This window comes from Platalea leucorodia, assembly GCF_965183815.1.
Source record: "Platalea leucorodia genome assembly, chromosome: 19".
NCBI classification, from domain to species: Eukaryota; Metazoa; Chordata; class Aves; order Pelecaniformes; family Threskiornithidae; genus Platalea; species Platalea leucorodia.
The window spans coordinates 3,930,878-3,945,387 of NC_138841.1; the positions used below are offsets into that span (position 1 = coordinate 3,930,878).

The window sequence follows — 14,510 nt, forward strand, 5'->3', positions numbered from 1 at the left end:
CTCACCGGGGGCTGGGTTGGAAGGCTGATCCCTCCTGGGCCAAACCGCGCTTTGCCACCTCGGGAGTGCCGCAGGTCTCCCCTGGAAGGCGGCTGTGCCACGGGCACTTCGCACATGGCAGCGCCGTTACCAAAATGCCCTTTGTCAGGAACAGCACATGGTCAGAGCCCTGCCAGAAACAGGTGCTGAAAATTCTTAGCATGGATTTATTTTCAGAACAGCAGGTTTTTCCTGACCGTTTTACAAGCGGTGTTTCGGCTGACAGGAATCCACACACACAGCAGCAACTGGAAACTTGCTGGATCCGAGGGGATATCGGCACCGCTACAGGTGCACCCCTCTAAGGGCAGGATTTTTTTACCTCGGATCAACAACCTCTGATGTTGCTTGTCACCACAGGACATCAAACAGCCGGACGTATGAGCCAGGAAAAAATACAAGCACTTTTGTATCATCAGACTATAACTGCATTGAATTTGAAAGGGTTTGAATTTTTCAGTGTTTCTCATATACGTATATATATGTATTATTCTCAGCTTATGTGCAACGTGTTGCTTAGATGATAAATGCTGAGTCGCCTGGAATGGGTTAGCAAGGCTTGTCTGAATCATTCTGCAATGGCAAAGAACTTGATTGGATGAGAAATACTACTTTGTGTTTTCAAATTTGGGATGAAAAGCATAATTACTTGCTTCTTCCCATAAAGCTGAGTACTGACAAAGACTGGCTAAACTCTTTGCCTTTTCAGGTCTTTATTTTTTGAAGGAAAACATTTTTTATAGTTGGTAATAGGATTTTGTTTGTTTGTAGAAATCAGCCTTGGTGTTTTTGAAAGCTGACCTTTGTGTCAAAATCCAATTTCAATAAGAAATTTGCGATCTGGCCTTTCATCTATGTTTGGGAAACGCTCTGGAGTTAACATTTATTGATCCTTTCAGCATCTCTCTTATTATCGGTCAAAGTTTCCTGTTGTCTGGCTCATTTCAGGGTTTCCATTTCCCATCTATTAAGGAAGCATGAAAATTGCATCTCTCTTCAAGGATCTGTAGAACGTGGGGCAGTAAACATATTAACGTATTAAAGAAATGACCTTATCAAAAAGTTAATCACTTCCAACGGGGTATGCTATGCTGTGAGTGGGATACCTGCCAGTCTTTCTTAAAGTCTAAGCCAACTAGCCCAGCTATAATTTTTTTCTTGAAATCTGGCTGGATTTGTTGGCCAGCTGGCTGTTCCCCACGGCCCAGGGTCGGGGTGTATACGTCCCCAGCCTACCCAAGCATATCAAGTATCATATGGCAGGTTTGAACAGCCAGTCAGTGGTAAAAAATCAAAAAGATGGCACCATGTGGAGACTACAAGCTGAAACGCCTGCCTCTGCCAATTATTGATAGGAGAGGGAACGACCCAGCTTCCCTTTCCTCCTTCTGTGCCTCAGACAAGGATCCGTGTTCGAGAAGAGCCACAGTCCCAGAGTCCAGGTTTTTGTGTGGCTTGGGTGGCTCAAGACCATTATTTCTTTTCTGCTACTGGTACCATGTTTCTATAATTTACTGCATTATCTCAGCTCTGTAAAGGAATACGTAGATGCTACTTCTTGCTGTGGCATGGCACCAAAGCTAATGGCTTTTTCCCTTCACGTTTGTAATTCATGGACCTAGGTTCAGCTGGTTTGAGCTGAAAACTGACCGTGAGCTTAATTTTTTCCAAGCCAGCTTTGAACAACAGTATTTTTAGGTATTCTTGTACATTTGGTAGGGAACAGACTAAGAGTGGGCATCAACAGGGAATGACTTCTGTTCCCCTGGGGTTACTGTGTCTAGACAAAGTAGACTGCTGATGAGCACGATGACTTTGGCATCTTGAAAAACCATGTGAAATCAGACCAGGGATTATCCTAGGCACAGGATGCTCTCCCCAACGTTTTCTTTACAATACCATATATTTTTTTTAAATCATATCGTTCTTGAATTTGTTTTAACTGATGCTTTTCACAGCGCTTTGAATATTCCGATACAAAAGAGATACAAAAGATACACATGGTTATTTAAAGCATCAAATCTAAGTTAACCAATATTATATTTTCCAGCACGTCTAGCATTCAGGAGGCCAACTGCATATGTCCGTGGCAACTGGCAGATGCTGCGTTCCAGAAAGCCCCTGTAACACTTGCAAGACACTGAACTCTCTGTGATCTGCCAGCAGATGAACAGGGAAGAGTTTTTAGCCCCTCTTTGGCTTCTGTTTAAGGCCGTCTTTTTGATCCATTTTTCAGCCTCCGGGGCTGCTCTCGTCCCATGAGGCTGATAAAGGAGTTCATGAGCATAGAATAAAGAAAAGACCAGAATATTCATGTGCTCCAAACTCCTGGGACCTTGCAAGAGAAGGGAAAAATCTGAAATACTTTCTCAGTAAGAGTTCCCCACTAAGCAACATTTTTCTCTTCCGTGTAGACAACTGGTTCAAAGCAACATCGACACTTCGTGCCAGGCCCTGCACTCCTTCCAGTCCACAGTGGTGCAAACCATGAGCAGATGGTGCAATGCAGTGGAAAATCAGGTCTCCAAGAAAATACAGAGCTGAGAATAAAACACCCTCAAGCAGAAAGCTACATGGCTTATTTCAGGATAAAATGAAAGACTGAGATCCTTGGGCAAAAAATAGAATACGCCTTTTAGAGCGGTGTATTCCACTTACATGAACTGCCTCATTCCTTCCCATCTGAGAAAACATCCATCCCTTCACAGCTGAAGGCTCATCTCATTTGTTGTCTTTCAGTTAGTTGGTCTGGTTTCTCAGGGCTTTCACGTGACTGTTCTTTACTGAACTAACAAGCGTGGTTATCGCTGAATTTTCTTTCATTTTTACTTTTTTGCACACTGAAGGCAAACCTTTCAGAATTTCTTCCCGCTTAAGCTGCAGCATGACCTGAATTGCATCCATCTTTGTTTAAATCCACTGGGGCATAAACATCCAGCCAAAATAGGTAAGAATATAATGTCAAAACTTTAATTCTGATTTTGTATTTGTGCATAAAGAGATAAATTACCCCTGAAAATTTGACCATTTCTTCCATTAAGCCTAATTTATTGTATGCAGTCTCTGCACTGGTGGCCTTTAAAGTTCCTGACATGCCCCCAACATCACTATGCCCCCATCCCAAAAGTAAAACTTTTAACTCTGCTCCAGCCGAATTCCAGCTCCTGACATTCCTCTGCTTGCGCCGGAGTGCCAGGGGTAAGCACCAGGGTAGGGCAGCTCCTTGTGCATTCGCTGTGCTCTCTTGTGTTAAAGAACTATTGGATTACATCTCGGCTGGCTGCATTTCGGTGACCTAGATCCTGTTCATACTAGCTGAAAAATAATTTAGCAAACCTTGGTATAAAAGCGTATCTAAGATTAAAATGGGCTGATATTTATTTATCTGGAGGAAAACAACAGGAGCGAACTACTGGCACTTCTCACTGGCACAGCTGAAATAAATAGCTACTCTGAACTGATATCTTGATGGCTGCTTTCTTTTTATCTGTAGCTGCATCTGTACGTGCATCTGCGGTGACCCCCCCGTATACTTTAGATTTCGTCTGAAATCTGTGGAGTTCTGGATCCTTCTGAAGGACATGCCTGACAGGGAACCAAATCCATTCAGCAGAAGGGCACTGAAATGAGCCTTAGATGGATGTAAGACCCCATCATCATCATCATCATCATTATTTATAACAACTCCATGCACCAGGCTTGCTGAAGAAAATCCAAGACTTTGCCAATTACTAAAGCAACAAAGAAGATTCTGCTGCCCCAAAGACTTGCTACTCATTGGTAACTTGCCATCCAGCTTTTTTTTTCAAAGGGAAAATGAATGTGCAGGGTGCTTGGAGTCAATTTTTGGTGGTGAATATGAAGTCACTGTCTATGCTGATATCAATGGCCCTTTCACTGTAATGTGCTTTACTGTACAGAGAACAAATACAGTTTCCATGGCAGTGTAAACACAAATACATACCACACTCCGAAGAGTGAGTCAGACGTGCTGCAGAGAACGGAGAAAGTTCACTGTCTTCATCTGAACACATCTGGGAGAGGAGGATGAAATTATCTCACTTTAAAAATATTTTATAAATATTATTTAAACCAAGATTTCTTCTGAATAATTCCATGTCTTGGCAGATATGAAAGACAAATCCTTTGAAGCAAAAGGAATAAGACAAGACAGGTGCTTGTTTACAGCAGCAATGTTCAAATCTATTATGAATGTATTCTTGAAAGATACACGCAACTTGATAGTTCTGGAAGCCAATGCAAATTCTCTGTGAGCAGTTTAGCCCAGTCTTTCAAAGAGTTACAAGAACAACTTAGCTGTTGTGAATGAAAAGTAAGTTCCACAGAAAGAGAGATGGATAAATCTGTGGTGACTAAGTACTGGTACTAAGTACTGGTCAAGATGTGTCTTTGCACTGCACGCGGTAGCCTTAGGAGGTCTCAGCACAATGCAAACTACACATTGAATGTGTGATACGGACCTTTGCCTTGCTGCTGGGAGTTTGAAGTGCTTTATAGTCTGAAATAGCGAGAACCCGACCTTGAGTATCAGCAGCATGCACCTCACAGGTGTCTTATAAGATCATTTATCCAAAGCTGAGATACTGATATATAGATTCAGAGGAAAATTAATCTTGGATGGAATTGAAATAAAATATGTAATCTGCACTTCGTAACAGGGACAAAAAAGGGGTGAGCCCTGTCTTGGGGGAACAAAACGTGCACTCAGTAGATATGGGAGCAAGAGTTTTCCCTAGCGAGAGTTTTCTTCTAAGCCCCAAAACCTAGAGGTTGGTTTATAAACCTAGAGGTTGGTTTATGACCCCAAGCTAGAGAGTTTATATCCCTTTATAAGAACCAGTTATTTTTTTAATATTACAGCTCAGAAGGAGGTCTTATCTACTTCTTTTACTAACCTAAATCCTTTCCCAGGACCTACTCTGCCTGCAGAGTATTCAGATTAATTGTCAAGATTTCCAAAGGCTGCTTTGAACAGGAATACTTCCTTTGGATCTTACTGCAAGTGAAAGCAAGGCAATGTCATGGCAAAACTGCAGATTCCTCTTGGCTGGGCTGACATGTGAACGTCAACAATGCGAGTTCAGTACTTGAGAGTCACTGAGGTAAAACGAGGCCTGAAGGCTGATGATTGCTATTTATACACTGACTCATGGCAGAGTACACAACAGGCAGAGAGTTTAAAACAAAGTTAGTAGCAGCAGCAGTTAGGATCTTCTACGGGAATAAGGGTTAAGGGAGAAACAAAACCTTTCATTAGATCAACTGATACGGCTGCAGGAGCATGACCTAAATCTGACACAGCCCCATCAGCAAGGGCCAAAACCAAAGGGAGAGAGACAATAAATCTGCCAGTCGTGGTGTCGAAGCGTTTCTCAGCATGCAGACATTGAGATGGTCTGGAATCCATCCCTCCAGCATCCAATGGAAAATTAAATTAAACCTACAAACAGCAGCATCTTTCTGAATTAAGGTGGTGTGTCTGAATGTCTCATTAACAACGCACCACAGAGAATAACATCTGTCTCCAAATCAGCTCGGTTGTATTGCAACGTCATGTGTATATGCAACCTTGGGGGAGAAAAGCAATAGGTGAGGAAAAGAGAGAAGGAGAGCATTTCATTGCAATGGCTGTTTTGCGCTGTTTTATCACCTCTTCTTTGCCCTTCCCTCATGGGAACAGTCACTTCTGACTGCTCTTCGTTGTCTGTTTAAATCACATCAATTTAAAAGGGTTATGAGAGGCTGTATTTAATCAAATGTTTGTTTTGTCCAGGTGTCTTTGTCTGTCTCCTTTCCCAGATTTATCCAGAGATAATTATCTCATGTTGGAGACTTGTTTCCCCTTGAGGGCCAACGGGAATATCCACTTAAAAATTAAAAAATAATTGGAACTACAGAATGCTTGTAGTTAGCTACCCTGTTACCTCTGCTCCGGGGCACCGTTCTCGCCCCTACCATCTGGTCTGTCCCGCCTGGGTAGAGGTCAGCTCTCCAAGCTGAAACTGTTCTTCATTGTCCTGGGAGGCCCTACTCTTGTTGGTACTCAGATATTCATATGAAAATATCATAATACTAAAAAATAACAATTGAATAGAATGTGCCAGACTTTTTCTCCCCCATCAGGAATATAAACATGAGGAATTTCAAAGGCGGGACAAAGACTGTGGTACACCAAAGCCATTTAAATTCATTTAGGCTGCCTGGCAATCTAAGAATAATGACACAGTGTATGTGCTCGTACAGTAGAAACCACTGTCGAGATTTTTGAAATCCCATTGCAATGAATGGAAGCTGCATGTCCAGAGCCTCTGAACTGCTATGACAATAAAAGCTGATATGCATAAAACCACCCACGATTTAAAATAAGTGGTCTACAGAGGGTAGTAAGTAATGCACACCCAACGGATTAACACATTTGGCCTTTGCTGAAGTGAATACTATACTATTAATTTTTTGCAGTACCCTGGCTTTTAAATCTTGTTTCTGTATGCAGTATAGCTGTATCCCAGACTCACAGTTTAAGGAGAAACTCATTTCTGTCGTCAGGATGGTGGAAGGAGGGCTGAAACTGGAGGGGTCACAACAGAATGTCCCCACTCTTTCGTTACAGTAGGATGGCTGAGATTAGTGGCAACTGCTTTCTCTCCAAACTAAGAGAGATACTTTGGGCACTGACTGTCAGCAAGCTTGTTGCCATTGTTTTGCCAACATGACCCATTTTGTCCCTCTCATCCTCTTTTTGTCCTCCTCATCCTCTTTTGCAGCCTTCTCCATCCTTCCTTTGCTGACCCTTCCTTTCCTCTTACGACTCCCTCTCTTTCCCTCTGCTCATTCCTCTCTTCTGACCACTCCCTCCTGTCCTCCTGCCGCCGCTGGCCAGGTCCTTGCTCTCACCCTGCCCTGGGCCCAGCCATCCTCCGCCATGCCTCGAGCCCAGCTTCCCTCCGCGCTTCACATTTCTGCTCTACTTAAAGCTCTTGCTTGTGGAGCTTGTGGCCAGGCCCCCAGCTCTCGCCCGTTTACTTCCACTCACATAGCACAGAGGCTTTGTCCTCTGCGATATTTCTAAGTTTAAGCTTTTGTGCTGCTCATAAAACGCATGACCCAGGGACGCATGAAAGGCTGTTCAGCTGCCAAGGTTTCTCGTTCGCCATCTAAAGGACTGCTGCTTCATAAACATCATCATTAATTGCTTCTGTGTAGATAAGTGCACCTATGGAGATACACAGTGGGGAGACACAGCCTCAGGTATTGGCATGAACAGGAAACAATTGCTAATATTGGTAGAAAAAAATAAAAAAAGCCGGGAAATGAGTGCACCCCACGCGCCGCGCACAGAGCGCCGGCCCGGCGCGCGCCCGCCAGCCCATCGGCGCCCCCTGGCGGCGCGGCGCGGCGCGCTGCGGGGGGAATCGCCCAGGGCGCGTGCGCGGCGCGGACGAAAGGCGCGTCTCGCGCGGCGCCTGCCGCCGCTTCCTCTCCCCCCAAGATGGCGGCGCCCGCGGCGGCGGAGGGACGGTTCCGCACCCGCGACGTGTTGGTGCCCGGCGGCCCGGCCGACTTCGGGTCGCTGCTGCTGTCGGCGCCGGTGCTGGCGGGGCTGGAGGCGGCTGGGTTCCACAGGCCGTCGCCGGTCCAGCTGAAGGCCATCCCGCTGGGGCGCTGCGGCCTGGGTGAGCGGGCGGGCCGGGTGAGGGGCCGGGCGCGGGGCCGGGGGCAGCCTGGGGCCTCCGGTGACCTCTGTGGCGCCTCTTTCCAGATCTCATCGTGCAGGCCAAATCTGGCACTGGCAAAACCTGCGTGTTCTCCACCATCGCTCTGGACGCCGTGCTGCTGGAGAGCCCCGCCACGCAGGTGAGCCCCGGCCCGCCTTTACCGGTACGCGGGGCGGGGGGGCTTTGCTTTGCGAGAGGGAATCGCTCTCTTGGGAAACGACATTATCGCTTGTGAGCCATGGTACTTGAAATCACTTCTCGAGGCTGGGCTTTAATCTTCAGAACCATTCTGCAGCTTTCAGATTTAATCCTTGGCCCTTACAGATTCTGATTTTGGCTCCTACGCGAGAGATTGCTGTGCAGATTCATGCTGTAATCACAACTATTGGGATAAAAATGGAAGGCTTGGAATGCCATGTCTTCATTGGAGGGACTCCTCTGAACCAGGACAAAATCAGACTGAAGAAGTGCCACATAGCAGTTGGCTCCCCAGGTATGGACGTGCTTCATTGTGCTTCAGGTACCGTGGGATACTTCATAGTTCAGTAACTGGTGCTTTTGAAATCTGGGTTCCTTTTTTAATAATAGGTGGTAGTCTTAAAGGCCAGTGCCAGAGACATTTAGACCAGGTATTTTTAGTGAGAGATTATTCTAAATATGCCCTTTTTAAGGCTTATTAATTTTTTTTTTTTTAAATTACGAAATTCATCATTAGAACTTTTCAGTTACTTTTTTTCAAGTTCCTTTTACTTTTTTCTTCATACGTAGGTCGAATAAAACAGCTCATAGAGCTGGACTACTTGAATACAGCCAGTATCCGGCTTTTCATTCTCGATGAAGCAGACAAGCTTCTAGAAGAAGGCAGCTTTCAGGAACAAATCAAGTAAGAAAAACACTTCTCATGCATTTCTCAGTAGATTAGATACATATTTGTTAGTCATTTCCATTCGTTTATTTCACAGTTGGATTTACTCTTCATTACCGGCCAATAAGCAGATGCTTGCTGTTTCAGCTACTTATCCTGAATCCTTAGCTAATGCTTTGACCAGGTACATGAGAGAGCCAACATTTGTGAGGTTGAACCCTACAGATTCAAGTCTCATTGGTAAGTAGATGTTCATTTACAGTGATGCTGTTATCAACAGATTAGAAGAGTATACTAAAATCAAAATGTGTACCTTTAAAATTTGTAATGCTTCATAATTTCCCTCCACAGGGGAGTTGATTAGTTTACAAAGTATTTGTTTCCAGTATTGATGTATTTAAAACATCAGTGATGAATGTACCTTTGTTTTTTCTATCAGTTCCAAAAATATTTCAGCCTTTTAAGAAAAACACGTCTTGCAGGTTCTTATTCGGCATATGTGTGCTTGCTTAAATTTCAGGTCTTTGTTTTAGCTGTGGTGACACATGTTGACAGCAGCGTAGCACTGTGCATGTTTTTGTGGAAAGCCTTAATCTGATAGTATCTTCGGTTTCATGCTCAGGGCTGAAGCAGTATTACAAAATTGTGAATTCCCATCCACTTCCACATAAAACATTTGAGGAGAAAACCCAGCACCTACAGGAGTTGTTCAGCAAGATTCCATTTAATCAAGCCTTAGTCTTCTCCAATTTGCACAGCAGGTAATAAATTTGAAATAAAATCTGTAAAAAGCATGTTCAAAAGCAGTGGTTGTAATGTCCGGTCATGGATAAACTTATATAGACCTTCTATGAGGTCTCAAAGCAGAATGCAAATTTCAGATCTGCAATACAGCCAGAGGAATGCAGTATGAAGTACTGAAAATAAAGGAACGCGTTAGCGTGAAGGTACCTCATACGCTGTTCAGAGTACAGTGAGACCTGGTATCCTGTTGTCCTTTGCCATTTGTAGGGTGGCTGTTCTAGACATAAAGGTGAAAGTGACAGTTTTGGAATGTAGTCCCTGGCTGTAAAGAATAGTCTGTTGTTAAGACATGGACAGGGGTTGTTAGGTCTGCGGTTTTATTTACAATTGTGTATATTCTGTCAGGGCTCAACATCTAGCTGAAATACTAACAGCCAGAGGCTTTCCTGCTGAGTGCATTTCAGGTGAGTCCTTTCAAAACTTTGTGATTCTATTAAAGTTATGCATAAATGTGACCTAAAATAGGAAAATTAATCTTAAATATTGGTTTGCATGGCCTCTGGTTAAATAACTAAAAGATGACCGTTTGAATCTTCATAGGTCTTTAGGACTTGAATATTAATTAATTTTTATGTTTATTAACTTTCCTGTTTTCAGATTTGTTTCAGAGTCATTTTTATGAATGTCCAGATGAGACCATTGGCTTATTTGTAAAGAGAAAGTTTACTTACATTTGCTGGTTGAAGCAGTGTTTGTTCGGAATGCAGATGTTGAATTTAAATCTCTTATTTCTAGCTTCTCTGTAAAAAGCTCATAGCTGGCACCTAATGTTCATTAGAAACCTTGAATTTTTACTTTAACAGTGTTTTCCGTGGCTTATGTGTTTAAGTAAAATTTGTGTAAAGTCAGTGTTGTTCCAGTGGGTTAAGTAGCTACATAATTGGTTTCTCTTTAAAAACAAGCAAAAGAATTATTATTTTTATTTTTTATTTTTTATTATTTTTTTATTATTATTTTTATATAATTATTATTATTTTCGTAATGGATTTCCTTATTTTCAAGTTTTTGTTTGTTCCTTGTTTACACGTTTGGAACTCATGTTTGAGGAAGTTTCTCTCAACCTTTTCTGCTGTCATCTACAGTTTTACAAAGCCGTGTTTTCCAGAATTTGAGGAGCATAAAACTGAAGAATGTAATCTGTTTCTAATTTTTGTCTTTCTAGGCAGCATGAATCAAAATCAACGACTTGATGCTATGGCTAAATTAAAGCAATTCCACTGCAGAGTTCTGATTTCCACAGACTTGGTGAGTTAGCATTTTATAGTGTACGTGAGTATCGTACATAAAGTTGCTTCAGAGAATTAGATTTGACTTGGAATTGAATAGAACGTAAATGTACCGATAAAGCATGTGACTTGAGCACTGTGTGCGACTTACTTTCACTGTGAAACTTAGAAATTGTCCCCTATTCCTCATCTGGTTCAAAAATAATTTTTAATTCATCTGTTGCTTTGCAGAAGCTTATAGATATTTCAGAGCAGTAGAGTTGTTTACTTTGGATAGGAGCTATGGGAAGGAATAGTTTGTTTCTCTAGTACCGTATGCTCACAATAGTAACATCCCAAACAACTTCAAATAGAGCAGTGGTTATGCTTGAGGCACTCTCAGCTTTTTCGTGCTTGATGTATTTTTCTCCTCAGCTGATCGTTTGAGGTCCTGTCATGAAAAGATTACTGCTGTTGGGTTGAATTTTTTGATGCTGGGGTAAAATACATGCTTGGTTGTATCTGATACATAGAAGGCATAAGAGAAATGATCCCTAATTTTCATGGTCGCAAGGCAATATGCCTATTCTACGTGTAATACTGTAAACTGGCTGGAAAACTATAGGTGCTTTATTGTGTATTGTAACAGCTAGAAGTTACTGTATGACCACTTACTCCCAAATGTGTTGTATTTATTTAAAGATCTGTTCAGCGTATTCAGTTACCTATCCCCTTCTCTCCTTCTCGCTTTCTTGAGACATCTCGCGGAATCGATGCTGAAAAAGTGAATCTGGTTATCAACCTGGATGTACCCGTCGACTGGGAAACGTACATGCATCGGATTGGCAGAGCTGGCCGCTTTGGTAAAAAGTCATGTGGATTTCTTGAGCCTGCACTAGCTTCGCTGCCTCCAGTTAGGTAATTACGCTTTCTGGTTTGTATCACAGGAACTTTAGGCTTATCTGTGACGTACTGCTGTCGCGGAGAGGAAGAAAACATGATGATGAAAATTGCTCAGAAATGTAATCTTCAGCTTCTTCCTCTACCAGGTATGCTCTGTCCTATGTGTGCAACTGTTGCTTTGTTGGTCATTTTCTGGTTATTCAAAGCTTCGGAGAAGTCTGCAGGGAACTGACATGTATCTTCTCTGCTGAAGCTGCATTGATTTTGGTACAGGTTTTTCGTACTCTGTGCTAATGACTACTTGTGTAACTGCTGCAGTTGTGCAAAGCAATAGAAAATGAACTTAGTGCATGCCTATGGATAGGAACTCTGCATCCAGCTGTTGCTTAAGCAACTACAAACTACTTGGATTTCCCAAAATCTATTACTAAGCCTTTCTCAGGCTGTAAGATTCCTTCCTTATTTCTCCTACTGTGTAATTGAAACAGCAGAAGATTTGCTATCCTTGCTTTGCCAGAAGCTGTTCTGCTAGAAATGTAGCATTTCTAAATTTTTTTTATCTGGTTAAGTAGGATATGAAAAATAGGTGACAAGTAATGCAGTGCTGATTGTCTTGATCAACTTCTTGATGCCTTCCATGAAGAAAATGTTCTGGCTATTTGAGCTCTTCCAAGAATTGAAGGGGTCGGTTTGTAGCTGTAACTTAACATGGCTTAACATCTTGTCTGCGATTTGGCAAAGCTTTGCTTCGGTACTCATGTGAGTTCTAGAGGGAAGGATGCACTTAATTGAGTGCCTGCTTGTTTCCCTTTTGTGCAGAGCCTATACCTCCTGGGATGATGGATCAATTTGAAGATGGGGAGGTAGAAGTCAAACCTGTTATACATACAGGTGCTTCAGTGAATTCTGACACTGCGTGTCTTAGACCAGAGGAACCAGTACTGCAGCCTGTCCAAAATAGTTTTTCAGAGGTACTTCAGCCTCTTTCTGATCTTCCAGGGGATAATTCTTCTATAGAAAGGCCAAAAAAGGCTCTGAAGCAAAAGCAGATAAAAAAGTGCACAAATTCTGCAAATGCAGAAAAAGGTAGCAGAAACCCCCAAACTTCCAGTTGCCGCACAGAACAGAGGAAACAAGTCAAAACCGTCTCCAGAACAGATGGACAACATAATACTACTCTGTCTCCAGATGAGGAGGCCTTAAAAAAAAATCTTCCCCGAATTCCATGCTTGTCTTCTTTCAAAACCCAACAGAACAATCCCTGGAACTTCTCAGAGTTTGTTGAAGACTATGAGTATTTCATTAAAGAAGGGTTGGAGAGAGAGGTGGAAATTTTAAGAAGCTATTCAGGCCCAGGAGAACAATGTGAGCTCCCCAGAAATGGTGATGTGGAGTGGAAGGAGGTGGAACATAACACAGAGATGGTAGCAAACGGGGTTGTGTCTGGTGACAGTGATGGTTCATACAGTTCCAGGGCTTCATCCGATAGTAGGGAAAATAACTCGTGCTTTGAAGCATTTTCAGATACACAGGAGAAGAATGCTGTTCCCACAGTGCGTCAGGGTCGTGCAGGCTTCTGTCCTACACCAGAGAAGCCTCGGGAGCCATCACAAGTCCCAAAGCAAAATCAAGAGAAAAAGAAAGTTCTGAAACAAAACGCTAAACAAAAGAAAACCCACTACCATCAATTCCCTAGTCCTTCCACGAGAAAAACTGAAGATGACTGCTCCTGCAGCTCTTGGGATGATGGTGTTCCATATGAGGCTTGGAGTTACAAAAACTATTGGAAATCTTATTATCAGGCATGGCAACACTACTATGCTGCGGTGTCTCACTATAGGAAAAGTTACAGACAATTTAACTGGATGAACGCCTATCATGTCAACTCGGTCTATCTTCAGGAACTGCTGAAAAGTGGTGATTGACGTCATGACACTGCTGTTAGGGATGGGCTGGTTGGTACAGTGAATGGACGTTATCTGTGGAAATGTAACTGCCGGTCTGCAATTACAGTGACAAACATAAATGGACATTGCTTAAGATTGAAGAAAAATGTCTTTTTCATAAGTGAGCTGTGTCTTAGGTCAATGTTTTACATGCATTCCAGTGATGGTGTTACACCGAGTTGTTAATAAAAGGAAATGAAAGACAGCTGGTATGTTCAGTTGCAGTCTTTACAATCCAAAGCAAACAAAGGAAGATAAAAGGCAGCCACTTACACGTAAGAAATCTCAGTAAGGAGAAAATACAAACCAACCCTGGTTTTATTTGCTTGACTTGTCTTCCCTGTGACTTTTGGGTGAAGATGAATTCGCTGTAAGACTAAATAGTCTGCTTATAGTTGGAGATCATTCAATTTTCCATAATTCTCTTACTAAACACCAGGCACTGATTATATACCAGTTAAGTGGCAGAGTGAAACCTGCATCTCAATGTCTGTATTGCTAATTTAAATCCAGTTAATTAAAATTGTATAAATAACGTTTCTATAGCTAGGTGTGTGGCAAGCTGTGCAGTAGAGGATGGTTTAATTATGTAGAAAACGTGCAGCAATCATAATTGGTCTGTCCCTCTGGGTGCAGCAATATCAGACTTGCCACACTTACAGGAAAGCTTTAATTAGAAGTGAAATTACCAATTAGTTCAGTACTAACAGGTATTTCCTGTTGGGCTTGCACTGCTTTGTGTGGAGCTGTCTTGAAGCAGGATGGGAGCACTGGCTGGCTTAGGGTATCGACCCTAGGTTGACTCTGCTAATTTTGAAACTTTATCCTCTAGCTTTAGTATGTTTGGGATCATAGAGACAGATTTCTTCAGTTAGTTTCTTTGATTTCTCAAAGTTCACCAGAGCAGATATAGTCTGTTGTGTTTTGGTGTGTTTGTTTGTTTGTTTGTTTGTTTGTTTGTTTGTTTGTTTTTCCCTTGAGCAGAGTAAGGCTGGAATTTTCTTAGTAAAAG

General features: G+C 42.5%; 1 protein-coding gene across 1 annotated transcript; it reads left to right on the forward strand.

The window, feature by feature from the left end:
• The first annotated feature begins 7,521 nt into the window (after positions 1-7,521).
• On the forward strand, positions 7,522-14,121 carry DDX20 (DEAD-box helicase 20). Its single transcript, XM_082330064.1, has 11 exons — positions 7,522-7,733; positions 7,820-7,914; positions 8,100-8,268; positions 8,544-8,658; positions 8,738-8,880; positions 9,263-9,401; positions 9,790-9,848; positions 10,607-10,689; positions 11,407-11,512; positions 11,597-11,698; positions 12,372-14,121. Exons 1-11 carry the CDS (start codon positions 7,550-7,552, stop codon positions 13,475-13,477), a joined length of 2,301 nt encoding a protein of 766 aa, XP_082186190.1. The 5' UTR covers positions 7,522-7,549; the 3' UTR covers positions 13,478-14,121.
• The last annotated feature ends 389 nt before the right edge of the window (positions 14,122-14,510 follow it).

Excerpts from the sequence above, each read along its gene's own strand:
- DDX20 (XM_082330064.1), top strand. The coding sequence starts at position 7,550 with ATGGCGGCGCCCGCGGCGGCGGAGGGACGGTTCCGCACCCGCGACGTG. Across the intron at positions 7,734-7,819 it reads GCTGGGGCGCTGCGGCCTGG|ATCTCATCGTGCAGGCCAAA; the intron begins GTGAGCGGGCGG and ends GCCTCTTTCCAG. Across the intron at positions 7,915-8,099 it reads TGGAGAGCCCCGCCACGCAG|ATTCTGATTTTGGCTCCTAC; the intron begins GTGAGCCCCGGC and ends TGGCCCTTACAG.